We start from the raw sequence: 13,962 nt of genomic DNA on the forward strand, positions 1-13,962 counted from the left end.
ATGTCGAAATTCATATTTGTAATAGTAATTGGGGCATCAAGAAGGTGTACTAGCTTAAGAATACACAATTCTTCATTGTGAAGGTTATCGGGATGTGAACGTTAGTGAGATGATGTAATGAAAAATACAAATACAAGATACAAGATAGAAGAGGTAATTCTTTATAGATGTATATAAATTAAAAAGAGTAGTATAACAACTTGAAAAAAATAATATATTATTCTGAGTATAACGATATCGAAAACGATAGGTATGAAATTAGAGGGAAACTTATCGACGTCTACTTACATATTCACTTAGATGTAAAAAAAATGATGTGTTGTTTCCTTAGAAAGACTAAAATAGCTAAAAGACTGAGACTAAAAAGGAGAAACAATTTTTGGAAAAACTCATAAGGAGTTCTTAAAACGTTCGTTCATTCTAATTTAGATAAAATTAAGAGCTTAATTAATTACTTATAAATCTATAAATACTGTAAGGCTGTTATAAAAAGAGTAAAACACTACTATGCCCCTGGTTTATAATTGTTTCGGGATTGCAAAGGTGAACGATTGACGTCTAAACAAGTCATAATATGCTTCATGTCGCATGATCGAATATCAGTTTCTCATAAATATTGCCATAATCACCGAGGTAAAATTTGAACGAAACAAGATGTTGGGTTAGACGATTATTTAATTTCCACTTGTTGGCAAACGTATCCACTTCTTTGGTATTGAAATGACCTATAAGGTAGACGAGGCTACGAAAACGAGTCGCAGTAGCGCGCTTTGAGTGCGTTAATTGCATGCATGCCGCAGGAAGTCTTTAAACGGCTCGGTGCACCCAGCCTATTCTCTCGATGCACTCGACGCGTAACTCTGTGCAGTCGCGGAGACATCCAATGCCACGCTGTGTTCTGCTACCTTTTTCTCACTTTCCGTGCTGAATTTCGCGTCGTGTTTCAGCTGTGTCATCGAGAAGCCTACATACCAAAACTGCTCCCGTGTACGTCGTTACTTGATGAACATGTACATTTCCTGGCAACGATTTCTAGATCGCTCGAAAATGTTTAGTCGAGTATGAAGGAGATGAAACAAATAATTGTCACGAGGAAGATGGGTAGAACAGGTAGAAGATGCGAGCCTAGAAAATAGTTGTAATAAAAATAAAGATTAGTAACAAATGAAGCGTACACGAGAAAACATGACAAGAGCACTTTTGTCGATTTCTCGAATTTTATGCTATTTGTTTTTATGTTATATATCGAATTAAACGAACGCGATCTATGTAAAGGTCTGTTTCATCTTCTCTTTTTTCTTACCTTTGCTCACACATCTATCGTTTTTTCTCTCGTAATTCTCCGCACACACGCACACGTTCTTCTCACATATCACTGCCTTTTCCATCACACTTTCATCTTCCTCCTGGTAACAATCGTACGTATTTCCACAAAGCTCGCCAAGTTCTGTAAAACGTCGCAATTGCTCTATTAGTACAAGGAAAGGAAGACACTAAGAAACGTAACCATACTCTTGAGAAAAACCTACTCTTGTTATAGTAACATTGCTTCTCTGTGTGTTCGAAGTGATATCCGCTTTGACACTGACACTTTCGATTAACGCATAACGTATTTGGGAAGCTTTTAGTGCACTGTACGTCTTCCTCGCATTCTTCCAAGATGTCTTCCGCGACTCGCAAACATTTTTTTCGATCCATGTTGATCATAGTCGCTTCTGCACAATCGCAAACATTTCTATCCGTACATATAGCACCGCTCACGTGAGCGCATTCCTCCGATCTGTTACATGATTTTCCCACATCTGTGAATATTAAGCGATTGTAGGTACATCTTGCGCGATTATTTTTGCAGCGACGCTTCCTTGAATTATCAGAAGAAGGAAGGAAATTTTTGTCTTACCGATCGTTTTGTAACAAGCGTTTGTCACAAAATGATATCCGGGGATGCAGGCACATTGGTTATTTTGGCACGTCGTATTCGGTAAGTATGCCAGGCATTGTATGTTGTCCGTGCACGGAAAATCCAATGCATCAGCTTCTAAATTATTGAAACAAAAACAAATTAATCGCTGAATTAATGTCGAACGAGTTTAACTCGCATGTCAGTATACCAATCGTTCTTACTTTTAAGGCATTCTCTTTTGCTGCTCGATAAAACGTAGCCCTTCCGACATTCGCATTGACTCTTCGTTGTGTTGCAAATAGTGTTATTAACCCCACAATTCTGATCGATCTTGCAAGTCTGGAATATTGTGAATCCTAAAGAGAAAGCAATGCCTTTCATTTACTGATCAAATTATTACACAGAAGAAGGAGAAACAACAAAAAATATTACTCTACCTGCAGTTTTGTTATGCTGTATATTACTACTGGAACAGTTCTTCATTTGTCCATCGTTCTCGCACACGCAATATCCATCTGTACACGTTACGCCTTTCGTCACGTTCAAATCGTCGACGCAAGTTTGAACACTTACACAAGGGATGGGCGGATCTGTAAAAAGTCAGTTCTGCATTTTTGACAACTTTTGTAATCCGCTGGAAAAAATGTTTCACCTATGCTTCTTATATCGATTAGATGAGCAAAATTGAGGCATTCGTTTTAAAATACGTTGTATATGTATGTAAGAGGTAGGACAACCAGATTAGAGAATTATAGATGTTTGTAGGAATTCAAATGATATTTTATTTGAACAACGTTTAATTATCTTTCCTCTTGTCCTCCTTAATTTTCTATTCTCGAAGAATAAATCGAAAATACTCTTCTTGACGAATTAAATGTCAAAGAACTGAAATCATCGATGGTGGTGTTATTCACTTGTACAACTTCTCAGTACCATGAAGAGGTCGTTTTTATTTTGAAACAGAACCTGCCAATGTTTGTATACAAGTAACGAGAACGGTGATAATACACGTATTTGTTCTGAACCAATAGCATTATGTCGACACGTCGGTTGCTCCAAACGAACCAACGTTAAATCAGTTGCTGAACATTACCAGGCTTTTATTTTCCCGAAAAGTATTATATCGATCGAAATAAAATTCTTTCAAAGGACAAAAATCTAAATAAAACGCAAATATGAGTCATGTTGAAATATCATGGTACGAATCGCGTTTAACAGCTTTCATCCAGTTGAATCTTGTTTAATTACTTCTCAAGAGCATCGCGTTTCGAGTATACATCCCATGATTAACTTAAGACTAAAACCAGCGGAGTGATTAGAATGATGCAATTCGTAATTTTTCATAGAAATATTATAGATTAACCACAGTATGTTTTTAGAAATTTTAATGATTTTTATAAAATATATGAATGAAGACTCGATTCCTCGTTCGTAATATTTTTTCATAAATCATTCACTTTAATTTCTTTGACACAAGTTTATATCGTACTCGCCGGAGATTCTAAGGTCTAATTATAGTAAAAGGGAGCATTATGACATGCATAAGATATACGTGATTAGAAACGTATATAACGCGCTCTAATTGCAATAAACAGTGCTAATAATACCATTATTGCAGCGAATTAATTTCAAATTAACTACGAGGACTGCTATCAATAGCAATTTGTCGAAATAATTATTCGATCGATGCAATATCTAAATTATAAACTAGATTGAGATATGAATTAACATACGCTTATCAATTTCATGCAAATTAACTTACTTAACTTATTAATTTAATTTAACTGAAACTCGACATCGGTTAATCTAAGGAAATTTCAAAGCTTACCAATATTCTCGGTAATTGCACTGTGTATCATAACGGCGATCAGCAGGGTGAACAAATATTTCTTGCATGCGGAAGCAAGCATTCTTGACGTTCGAATCTTAGTATGAAATGGTACAGGCTTAGCTGCAAACTGACAAGTATCGGTTCGCGATCGAGCGAGCATCGATAGCACACGACTGACGAACGCGAGGCCGTGTACAACTACAATTAACCATATTCTCCCACCATCCTGATTGTCTTCTCAGCTACCGGCTCGGACACCGTTTTGTGTTCGTGTGTATTCTCTAGTTTTACCGGCTGAGTCGCTAATCATTTGTAGCGATCTTTTACCATCTTCCATTTTACGATGAAGACGGTCAAACATTCGAGGAAGCGGTACATTCATTGTTCACTGATTCACTGATTCACTCAGTCCGATATATCGTAGATAAGCGGAAAGATAACGATTATCACAGAAGGGCGTGGGTTGCTTACCTTTCTAACGAGACCATACCATTTCTTACTCAGTTGCCATGAATATCAAAATGAACGTCCAACTTTTCAAGTTAATTCTATTCTTCGCGACTTTCCAATCGCTGTCGTGTTTTCAATGTGAGTATCGCTAGTAAATGTCGCTCGATAAGAAACATAATTGTGCGTCTACTTGTTCTTTTCACTGTATTTTTATCGTCACGTTATTTAGTGGGCACACAGGAATATGGAAACGCAAAAGTCGGCGAGAGATGCGAAAGAGATCGCAATTGCATTCAACATGCATTTTGTCTTACACACATGACTTGTCAGTGCGATCAATATTACTCGCCTACTCCTGATAAATCGATGTGCATCGCTAGTGAGTATCGCTTTGTAAAATCTCGTGTACTGACAACTCTGTATATGTTCAAAGATTTATTTGTCGATTTGGGGTAAATAATAGGTGCCGGATTGACATGCACGGATGATTCGGTATGTGCATCGATGACGAACGCTGCGTGTAGGCAAGGAATATGCGCATGCAAAGATTCGTATATTTTAGATATAAATAATTCTTCAAATTGTATCGTTAGTAAGTAATAGATACGATTAGCAAAATTTCTACGAGCATCTTCGTGATCCGCATGGACCAATCTATATGTAAATGGATCGCACGTTTCAGGGCCATTAGTAGTGGGTGATCTTTGTCAAAGGACCGATGAGTGTCAGGACACGTTTGATCGTGCCATGTGCATCAATGGACGCTGCCAGTGTATCACGTCTTATCATTTCGTCAATGCAACGGGGAAATGTATTCAGACACGATGTAAGAATCGATATTGTGCTTCATTTGATTACATAACTTAGGTAGAAATGACTTGTAACTAAAGACAGGTTAATGAATGAATACACGTTTTTTTTCAGTTTTATACAATTTATGTACAGAAGATTACGAATGTGTAGACTTCGATAACAAAAATGTCCTTGAATGCAGGGACGGTCAATGTGTTTGCAAAAACGGAGAAGAAACATGCAGCAGAGGTTAACCAAAATTAATTGCATGCCGCAATATAATTTGGTGAATCCATCTTTCTGACGAATCTCTTTTTTTCAGGTGCTACGCTCACTTCTATTGGAATTTTTGTGGTGCTTTTACCTTTTATATATTGACTGATTTAACAAATAGACGTCATCTTTCTAAACAAATCATATTATTATTTCCAACTGTGATTCTCCAAATGAATACATTATTTAATTATATGTTCTTCCTTTGAAATATTAGCAGTTATTTGTGAGATTTCAAAACATGAGAGTAAATGTTAGATATAGTATAGTTCGTAGTTCGTATAGTTCGTACGCACGTTAGAATTTATAACGCATTCACGCGATCGATCGTGGCAAATACGATCAGCTATACATATGTATCACAATAATACGACGTACAATTCAAATCTGTTTGCGGTTCATGCGACATAATTTATAATTCGATATATTATCTTTCCATTTATCTTCCGACATACGAGCATATTTGTATTTGCAAATTTGGTTATTTCAACGCACTATTAGTATATATTTTAATTCTCCTTCTACCATTTTATCAAATACCAAAATAGTAATAATATTACTAATACATTCTATTTCGATTATGAAACTACACTGATTTCTATTTTTGAATTTTCATTTTTATCAAAACCAAACTCATATAATATATTTTCATATCAAAATACATAGTTATACTTACTTACTAGTTGATTAGTCAAATAACGTTAACATTAATACATTGTCTAATTCTTTGTTTTGAATTTTGGCAAATATAGTATTAGTAGATAGCTTTAAAAATGATAATTTATATAATGTAGAATGCTAGATTTATTTTATATCAATTTCAAATTAAAATATACTACGAACTTGACACTCTCATATGCATTCACATTTAGAGTAGTACTAGCATCAAACGCCTGTGCTATATGTGATATATAAATATCATTGAGGTTATGGAAAACAAAGTATAATTTGCAGTTTATTGTACGATAACAGTTCTAAGTAAAGAACTTAAATAAATAATATTAAATGTGCTCATTGATATATTCTTAAAAGGTAAATTTTGCTTCATATGGAATACTATTAACCTTTAGAACACTACATGTATTATATAGAAAGTAAGGTTATGTCAGTTACTTAGCATTACGTGTAATTCATTTAAATGATTAATTCTGTTCGAAAAAAAATATCTATCGCAAAAATTCAACTACAATTATTTTTATAACTTTGAACGATATATGTTCAATGCAAAAATCTAATATTACAAATGCTTTAAGAAAGGGAGAGATATAATTATAGTATTAACTAAATCAATTATTCGCTAGCATGTCGTGGTTTACGAATACAATACGTACAACTATCAACATTTGGGTACCACAAGTAATGCCTGTTAGATTTCGCTATCATGCAGACAAGATAGCTAGAGGTCCACTTGTGAGGCGTTATGGCTACGAAGATCCTATAGATATGAGAGGACTACTACCTCGCAACAGTGATAAGAAATTACCCATGCCAATATATAGACCAAAGGATGCTTGGTCTGAAAAGAGAGCATTGTTTGGTCAAAATGATTATATAGATATTTTGGGTTCAGACAAAATTCATCCTACTAGAATCTTATATAATGTACCATCTTGGCTAAGAGGCGTAAGTGGAAATGAATATCAGGTACTACTGAGAAAACAGAAAATGTTGAAGCATGGTGTATTTCCAATAGCAAGACCAACTAAGTGGAAAGAATTAAAAAAAAGACTAAAATATTTATTCAGATATTTAAACAAAAAGACTAAAACTTACAGCTCACCACAGTAATGTATATCAAAGTCAGAAAATATAATTATGTACTGCAGCAAGACTAATACATTCTTTACAGACTAATACATCTTTTATTTTCATAACAAAATCCTCGGATATAATAATGGTACACGTTGTAACAAAATATAAAACAACGTATTTATTTATTGACAAACAATAGTTAGTCGGATATATGATTTATTTTTAATTACGGAATAATGTAAACACTCTTCCGCTTAAATTCTTTGCTATCATATACATCTAAGGTATTTTAGAAATGTGGGTGAAAGAGGGAAAGATTATTCGTTTATATATACAAAATTAAGCATAAAATGGTGACAGCCACGAAACAGACGTATTTCTGACGATAACTATCGACACTTGTAAGTACAGTTAGAAGAAAACTCTAAAAAAAATTAATACAGATCTCATAACTCTTATTTATATATGTACAGAGAAACTGCGAGTATTGTCCATTTTCTTAAAAAAGTAACAATAAGTCTTACAATTCCAAAAATCGATGATCATTCATTAAAAAGGTTGCATATTGCATTTAATATAAGTTTCGCGATGGCTGTATGCCCGAATGTGTTATCGATATCAATATTTATATACGTTCTTTTTTTTGTTTTTATGAACGGAAAAAGAAACATTATTCTTCTTATATGGATAAAACTTTTAATTGTTTTTTATTATAACCTTTTTTGTATTAAAATTATAATACTGTTTAAGTAGTGGTTTCGGAGACTTCATACAAAACGTAAGATTTGTATTAGGCAAAACCATCGCGAACACAATGATGCGAAAAGTAATTTTTAATTTGTCTGATCTATGTACATAAACGTAATGGCAGTTACTTAAATTGTTGAAATATTTTAACCAGCATTTATCGCTGTAGCTATATACTTGAATAAGAGTAATAAATTTATAAATGATTCTGTAAGAATGATAGCAATGTAGTTTCATAATGTTTACTAGCATCCAAACTTCTGAGGCTATGTCTTTCATTGGGGTAAACTTGCAGTTGATATGGTTTCCCAGATTTTATAAGAGCATTGATCAATTGACTTGTATGGAAAAAGTGTACATTTTCGTCTATAAGTCCATGAATGATCAATAATCTATTTTCTTCATCAGGGAACTTATCCACATACGTTAAAACAGAACCAGACGTGTATCCATGAGGATTATCTTGTGGTAAATCCATGTAACGTTCAGTATATCCAGTATCATAAAAATTCCAAGAAGTAACTGGTGCACCGGCGATAGCTAACTGAAAATTGTATGTTTCGATTGTCGAATTTGCTTCTCTGAATATATATGTATGTACAACTATGTGTATATGTATGCGTATGTGTATGTGTATATTCAAAATTTTTTAATCAAAGAAGATACCTTAAATATTTCTGGATATTGTATTAGGCCCATAAGACTTAAATATCCTCCATAAGACCAACCATGAATTGCTACGCGATTTAAATCAATGTAACCAGTAGTTTCTGCTAACCATTTTAATACCTCGACTTGATCGTTTAATTCAACGGATCCCATTCTGTGCTGCAAATGGCTTTCAAATACTAAACCTCTGTGATGTGAACCACGTGAGTCGATTAATACTACACAATAGCCTCGAGCAGCCAACATATGCATTCTTAAGTGCCTCATTCCCTGAAATGTGCAAAATTATTAAACGAATAAAATTTAATTTATCACTTTATACTTATATTTTTAAAATGCTTACTTTGAACGTATTCGATACCAGTTGTACTTCAGGACCACCATACACGTTCAATATCGTGGGATATTTTACACCAATTTGAAAATTGTGTGGTTTAAAGATCATTGAATAAATAGTGTCATTAGATGATATTTTATAGGTATAAATTTCCGGGGAAAATAATTCGGATTCCAAGGTGGATGGTTCTAATAAATAACCCACAGGTGTTAGAGAAATACTTTCTACTGTCCAATCTGATTGTGATATTTTAAATACCTAAAAAACATTGATTGTCACAAAGATTCGCTTAATGTCTACTGTCACAAAAGAATCGTACTTGACAAGTTGGTAACGTCTTGATGGAACTGTAGACAGTCACTAGCATTGTGCACTCCTTATTAAAATATATACTATTATGACTATAGCCCGGCCTGGTAAGCAGTCTCACTTCCAGCGGACGACGGAGAGATACAGCATAAACGTGCTGTTCTAGTGGACCCTCGCGTAAACCGCAAAAGTAAACGATAGAATTGATTTCGTCTACCCACAATTTTTTACCCAGAACCTCCCAATCTCCTTGGGTCAAAGCGACTTTGGAAGTAACTCGAGGTTGCAGAAAAATACTATCCATCTTATCCAATGGTTCTTCTACTTCGTTATTTAAACCTATAAGAAGAGAAAAATGTATTATTTCAATCTTAGTAGGTAATTAAACGTCACTAAGACCATTTGCTACTTTACCTGCTATGCTAGATGTAATGAGATATAGGTGTCTAAAGTCAGATTCTTCGCTGCCCCAAATAAGTTTTACTTCCGTTGGGTCGTCGGATGGTAGAAAATAAAGGAGATCATTAACATTAATCCAAATTGAACTTTGCTCGGAATATATTACTTGAACACTCGCCGATGATGGTGTAAAATGGTTTTCCGAATTGTACACATTAGGTGGTGGTTCGCAAAAATTATCTATCGATAACAAAACTAATTCCAGCCTTTGCTGCTTTCTGTCCAACAGCTGCACCCAAACACTATATTCGTACAATATTTAAGAAGTTATATTCATAGAAGCGAACGATGAAATACAAATTCAGAACGTTTCCGACTTACTATTGTGCATCAGGAGTCCATCCTACTCTTACCATGTATTCCATCCATGGAAACATAATATGCAATGGATACTGGAGTTCTAATATTTCAATATCAACAATTTGTAATGTTTCTGTTAATCGAAATTGCACCATTTTAAGATTACTCCTGGCATTAGGTGTACCAGCCCTGGGAAACCTGAATTCATCTATATCTTCAGAATTTGATGTTGATGGAAAACAAAATATTTTTACATCGCTTTCATCGATTTCTTCATATACTATTCTATAGGTACCATCGTTGGATTTCGGCTGCCACCAATAGCCGATATATCTAAATAAAAGTATCACATTATAAAAAATATCTGCATAAAGCAAACATTATACCACAACCTGCATTATGCCACCAACCTAGTAAATTCCTCTTGCATTACATAAGAAGGAGTTCCTGCAGTGAGAGGATCATTTGCTAAACTTCTGCTACCTTTTCTTGCATGAGTTAATCTTACAGAAGAACCTGTGATACTATGGGACAGGTACAGGTCGCCTGAGCACGTATGAGCAATTAACGCATTATTCCATGGACAAATTTGTGGACATAGTTTTGCACCTGATGTTGACATACGAATTTCAGATGGAAAAAGAGGTCCGGCCTAATGTATAAATATGTTTACTGTCTTATTATCCTAATTATACATAAAAATGGAAAGCGCTAGAGAAAAATACCATGAATCCTGTGTCTATACATTGATAAAGGCTACTTGCTGCTGGAAAAACTAATTTTCCACTGTCTAGATGAATCTCATAACTAGTAATACCCCATGTAGCTAATCTTTTCCTTTCCCATAGTAACTGTTCTTCTCTCGATAGCCTTTTGGTACTTGAAACACTGCAAATAAATTTTCATATAGTCATATAATTGGATTTAGAAAAGAAATACCTTGTTTCGTTTTAGTAAAAGAGATTGCATTACGTTTGAAAATTTGCTTCTATAATAGGTTGCCAATGAAGGCGATAACCATTTGCATGATCTGAATGTGCAATGTCCACAAATAGTAACGTAGTTTCCCATCCATTGCTTGGACTACTAAGAAAATATATCCTTGTTCTAAAAAGAAGATGCACACAATTTAGAAAACATACACTACAAAAATAAAGAACTGTAATAATGTAAGGGTTATGTTACTATTTTAGAAGCATCTCTTACCGCCCATCTGGTAAAGATCGAAACGTTATAGATCCAGGCACAGAGCCTACCGATACACCGGACAATTTCCTACGTAAATCACTGACGACACTTCTCAATTCCGACCAACTTCTTTGCGTTACAGCAATGTCAGTTAGAATCCGGTCGCCCCCTTCGTTGCAAGTCTCCATATTTTCTCCGTTCTTACCTCCGTTTCTGATGTCATTCATCAAGAAGACAGTACTTTGAAAAGATCATATCAAAGAATTTTTCAAAAACGGTACCGCATCGTTCTATATACCAGAAAATCTGCGACAACCGCGGATGCAGCTTATTCTTAGGTTATGTCCGTGGATGGTTCTCACTTTCACCTACTCCCCAAACACGGCCTCTCCCTCCCCCTTCTCTCGACAAGCCCCACGACATTAATTTTGCGAAATCGTCAGCACAAGTTTCGATCTGTTTTTAGTAAATACGGGTGCCAAATATTCTCAGTCACCTATAACTAATTCGCAACTAGCGTGACAATCCTATCTATTGGCAGTTGTCAGAAGTAGACACTCATTGACACGGAAAAACGACACGTGAAGTTATATACACTATATATCATAAACACGGGGAAGATAATGGATCTTCTCTCTTTGTTGTCTTTTTTTCGACAAGTCAGTGCTCGTTTTACCTTAACAGAAAGTAATGGTAAACATAATTAAACAAACATAGTTTGTCTTGATCTTTTCGTTAATTTTTCTTTCCTCATTAATCTGCTTCGCCTTCAGGTAGCGTTCTCCTTTCTTCACTTTTAATCGCGACTGACATGCAATGCACAAATCGCGGATTCTTCAACGTCAGTGATTCTCAATGATAACTTTCAAAAACAGTTATTTACTCGTAGAAATTTAAATATCACTTCATTTATTTGTATTATTATATAAGAATATCGAACTTCATCGCACTCTTTCTGCCACTGTTTTTCACATAAGTGCTATTATTAGAAATATAGAACAATTTCAGTAAAATAACATCGTTAAGAACACTACTGCGAATATTACTTCGCATAAAACGTTAAGCAGGATTAAGAGAAGAAAACACTTAACGCTATATTATTTTTCCAGTTTGCCTCTGACTTCCTTCGTTTCTTGAGACTTGAATTACGGTTCTAAAGATCACGTACGCTCTGATATTAAATATTCAATGTTCTTCTCCTTCGATCCTGCCGTTCTTTTTTTTTCTTTAGTTTTTATACCTACTGGAATAGCTTTTTTTATTATTATTATGTTTTCTCATCGAAAGATCGAACCTTCGCAAATGTTTAATCATGCTTTTCAAAATGCAAAATGCTTGTTTAACAAACATATTGATTGGTTTGTCCTATACAGCAATAACTCATGTTCCGAACAAGATCACAACAGAAAATCGTTCAAAAGGTACGATAACAAATAAAAAACAAACAATCCTTAACGACACACATTCGCATAACGTCAAAACTGTCACGATCTCCCCTTTTATTGAAACTTTCAAAGCAGGTTATTAACGATACTTAAAGCAATCTATTACCAGTTTCTTATCGTATTTATTAGACGTAATGTCATTTAGTTTTGGTTGATTGCAGAAATGAAAGGATGATAGGTCGCTTGAGAGTTCCGCTGTGTTTCCTAATGCGCCGCCCATACAGCGAGCCTGTAGTAAAGTTTGATTTATTCACTTCCGAAAAAATCAAGAAGAATTGGTCGGTAAGACTATTAATTGCCTTCACATAATCATTACGAATGCCATTATAATATTACACTTAAAGAAGTTATACGACAAATGAATTAACGACAGATATATTTAAGCTACTTGATTGTAATAAACGTTGAATTGGAACTGACTGGTTTTACCTAACACGTACGGGAATTCATGGTACGAATAATTAAATGTGAAGATGAACGTTAATGTCTCTTAATTTATGTTCTTTTTAAATCTCTTTATTTGCAATTAAAGGTATGACTCTTTTAAGCTTGTAAAGTATTATACTGGGTAATATGTACAGAGTGTTTATCGATCACTTATTTGAAAAACAAGCATTCTTTACGAAGTCGTATACGTAATGATTATAATTATTTTTTGATAATGAGTAACAGTGAGAGATTTTCATAACAATTTGTTGCTCCTATATACGAATATTTAATCGTACAAAAAGAAAATATAAAATCGGGGTCTTATCGCGCATATTGCGTTTATTTTATTAGACTATATATGTACATCCTTGTTGTCACTATTTCCAGAAATACTTTTGCACGTTCGTATCGTATTGCAAACTGATAAATAGAGGGTCGCTTGCTTCTTTTTATTTGCTTCAATTTCGAGAGAGCCGAACGGATGCGGTATACTTCGATCGAGTTCCTCTTCGGTTTCCCCACATACATATACATGTATATGTATACAAATATACATCCTTAACGTCCATCTCGTGCGTCGATACAACATTTCTTTCATTTTGCACGCTCACACGAAATACATACTTGGCTTACGAGCGAACCCCTAAAAGCTCGCTTAAATATCGAATGCATCGATTCGGTATTAAACAACAGGTCGTTGAGTAATAATCTAAAATTTTCATAGATGGTCGACGTTTATGAGTTTGGCTTCCACAGCTGGTTATTTTCGTAACATAATCGCTGTGTCAGTTTAATTCGGTCTTTCCCCTATGTGGAAATATACCGAACTGTATCGAGACAACATTGAGCGTGTATTTATACATTTTATAATGTTAACGTTACTAAAGAAATTCAACAGAACTTAAGTATAACAAAATGGACTATTAATACCGAAAAGCACGTGGAAATAATTAGAACTCGTGCAGAGTATAGACGACGCAAGGCAACAGACAAACAGAAGATACACGGGTCGAAGGAATTGAAGCAACGTACAAAATTAACAAAATTAGTCGAAACATAATCGATACCGTTAACACAA

At 34.6% G+C, this 13,962-nt stretch overlaps 4 protein-coding genes across 5 annotated transcripts; 2 read left to right on the top strand and 2 right to left on the bottom strand.

Annotated features, from left to right (window-relative positions):
• Positions 1-138: 138 nt before the first annotated feature.
• On the bottom strand, positions 139-3,960 carry LOC105681388 (prion-like-(Q/N-rich) domain-bearing protein 25). The gene is made up of 7 exons (XM_012390778.3): positions 3,732-3,960; positions 2,341-2,493; positions 2,125-2,259; positions 1,901-2,038; positions 1,530-1,802; positions 1,304-1,447; positions 139-1,125 (listed from the first exon to the last, which is right to left on the bottom strand). The coding sequence occupies exons 1-7, from the start codon at positions 3,892-3,894 to the stop codon at positions 1,052-1,054; spliced, it is 1,080 nt and encodes a 359-aa protein (XP_012246201.1). The 5' UTR covers positions 3,895-3,960; the 3' UTR covers positions 139-1,051.
• Positions 3,961-4,069: 109 nt separating this feature from the next.
• Positions 4,070-5,390, top strand: LOC100741358 (tenascin). The gene is made up of 6 exons (XM_003492842.4): positions 4,070-4,322; positions 4,414-4,563; positions 4,648-4,776; positions 4,867-5,010; positions 5,109-5,225; positions 5,299-5,390. Exons 1-6 carry the CDS (start codon positions 4,244-4,246, stop codon positions 5,352-5,354), a joined length of 675 nt encoding a protein of 224 aa, XP_003492890.2. The 5' UTR covers positions 4,070-4,243; the 3' UTR covers positions 5,355-5,390.
• A 738-nt stretch (positions 5,391-6,128) lies between these two features.
• Positions 6,129-7,084, top strand: LOC100740109 (39S ribosomal protein L51, mitochondrial). Its single transcript, XM_003492833.4, has 2 exons — positions 6,129-6,281; positions 6,551-7,084. Exon 2 carries the CDS (start codon positions 6,552-6,554, stop codon positions 7,035-7,037), a length of 486 nt encoding a protein of 161 aa, XP_003492881.1. The 5' UTR covers positions 6,129-6,281; position 6,551; the 3' UTR covers positions 7,038-7,084.
• Positions 7,085-7,164: 80 nt separating this feature from the next.
• LOC100740231 (dipeptidyl peptidase 9) lies at positions 7,165-12,175 on the bottom strand. 2 transcript variants are annotated; one of them, XM_024370641.2, is made up of 11 exons: positions 11,309-12,175; positions 11,029-11,223; positions 10,795-10,929; positions 10,548-10,710; positions 10,233-10,474; positions 9,844-10,155; positions 9,478-9,764; positions 9,074-9,402; positions 8,761-9,012; positions 8,415-8,687; positions 7,165-8,292 (listed from the first exon to the last, which is right to left on the bottom strand). In XM_024370641.2, exons 2-11 carry the CDS (start codon positions 11,196-11,198, stop codon positions 7,945-7,947), a joined length of 2,511 nt encoding a protein of 836 aa, XP_024226409.1. In that variant the 5' UTR covers positions 11,199-11,223; positions 11,309-12,175; the 3' UTR covers positions 7,165-7,944. The 2 variants fall into 2 exon arrangements, with proteins under 2 accessions (XP_024226409.1, XP_003492882.1); XM_003492834.4 differs by having other exon boundaries at positions 11,029-12,175.
• Between the last annotated feature and the right edge of the window lie 1,787 nt (positions 12,176-13,962).

Source organism: Bombus impatiens, unplaced genomic scaffold, assembly GCF_000188095.3.
Source record: "Bombus impatiens unplaced genomic scaffold, BIMP_2.2 scf_0872, whole genome shotgun sequence".
Taxonomy (NCBI): domain Eukaryota; kingdom Metazoa; phylum Arthropoda; class Insecta; order Hymenoptera; family Apidae; genus Bombus; species Bombus impatiens.

Coding starts and splice junctions, on each gene's coding strand:
- LOC100740231 (XM_003492834.4), bottom strand. CDS start 11,237: ATGAATGACATCAGAAACGGAGGTAAGAACGGAGAAAATATGGAGACT. Junction 10,156..10,232: donor ATGCAAGAGGAATTTACTAG/GTTGGTGGCATA, acceptor ACTTTTATTTAG/ATATATCGGCTATTGGTGGC. Junction 8,688..8,760: donor TGGTATCGAATACGTTCAAA/GTAAGCATTTTA, acceptor TGCACATTTCAG/GGAATGAGGCACTTAAGAAT.
- LOC100740109 (XM_003492833.4), top strand. CDS start 6,552: ATGTCGTGGTTTACGAATACAATACGTACAACTATCAACATTTGGGTA.
- LOC105681388 (XM_012390778.3), bottom strand. CDS start 3,894: ATGCTCGCTCGATCGCGAACCGATACTTGTCAGTTTGCAGCTAAGCCT. Junction 1,803..1,900: donor CGCTTGTTACAAAACGATCG/GTAAGACAAAAA, acceptor TAATATTCACAG/ATGTGGGAAAATCATGTAAC. Junction 1,126..1,303: donor CGATAGATGTGTGAGCAAAG/GTAAGAAAAAAG, acceptor ACTATTTTCTAG/GCTCGCATCTTCTACCTGTT.
- LOC100741358 (XM_003492842.4), top strand. CDS start 4,244: ATGAATATCAAAATGAACGTCCAACTTTTCAAGTTAATTCTATTCTTC. Junction 4,323..4,413: donor ATCGCTGTCGTGTTTTCAAT/GTGAGTATCGCT, acceptor CACGTTATTTAG/TGGGCACACAGGAATATGGA. Junction 5,226..5,298: donor AGAAGAAACATGCAGCAGAG/GTTAACCAAAAT, acceptor TCTTTTTTTCAG/GTGCTACGCTCACTTCTATT.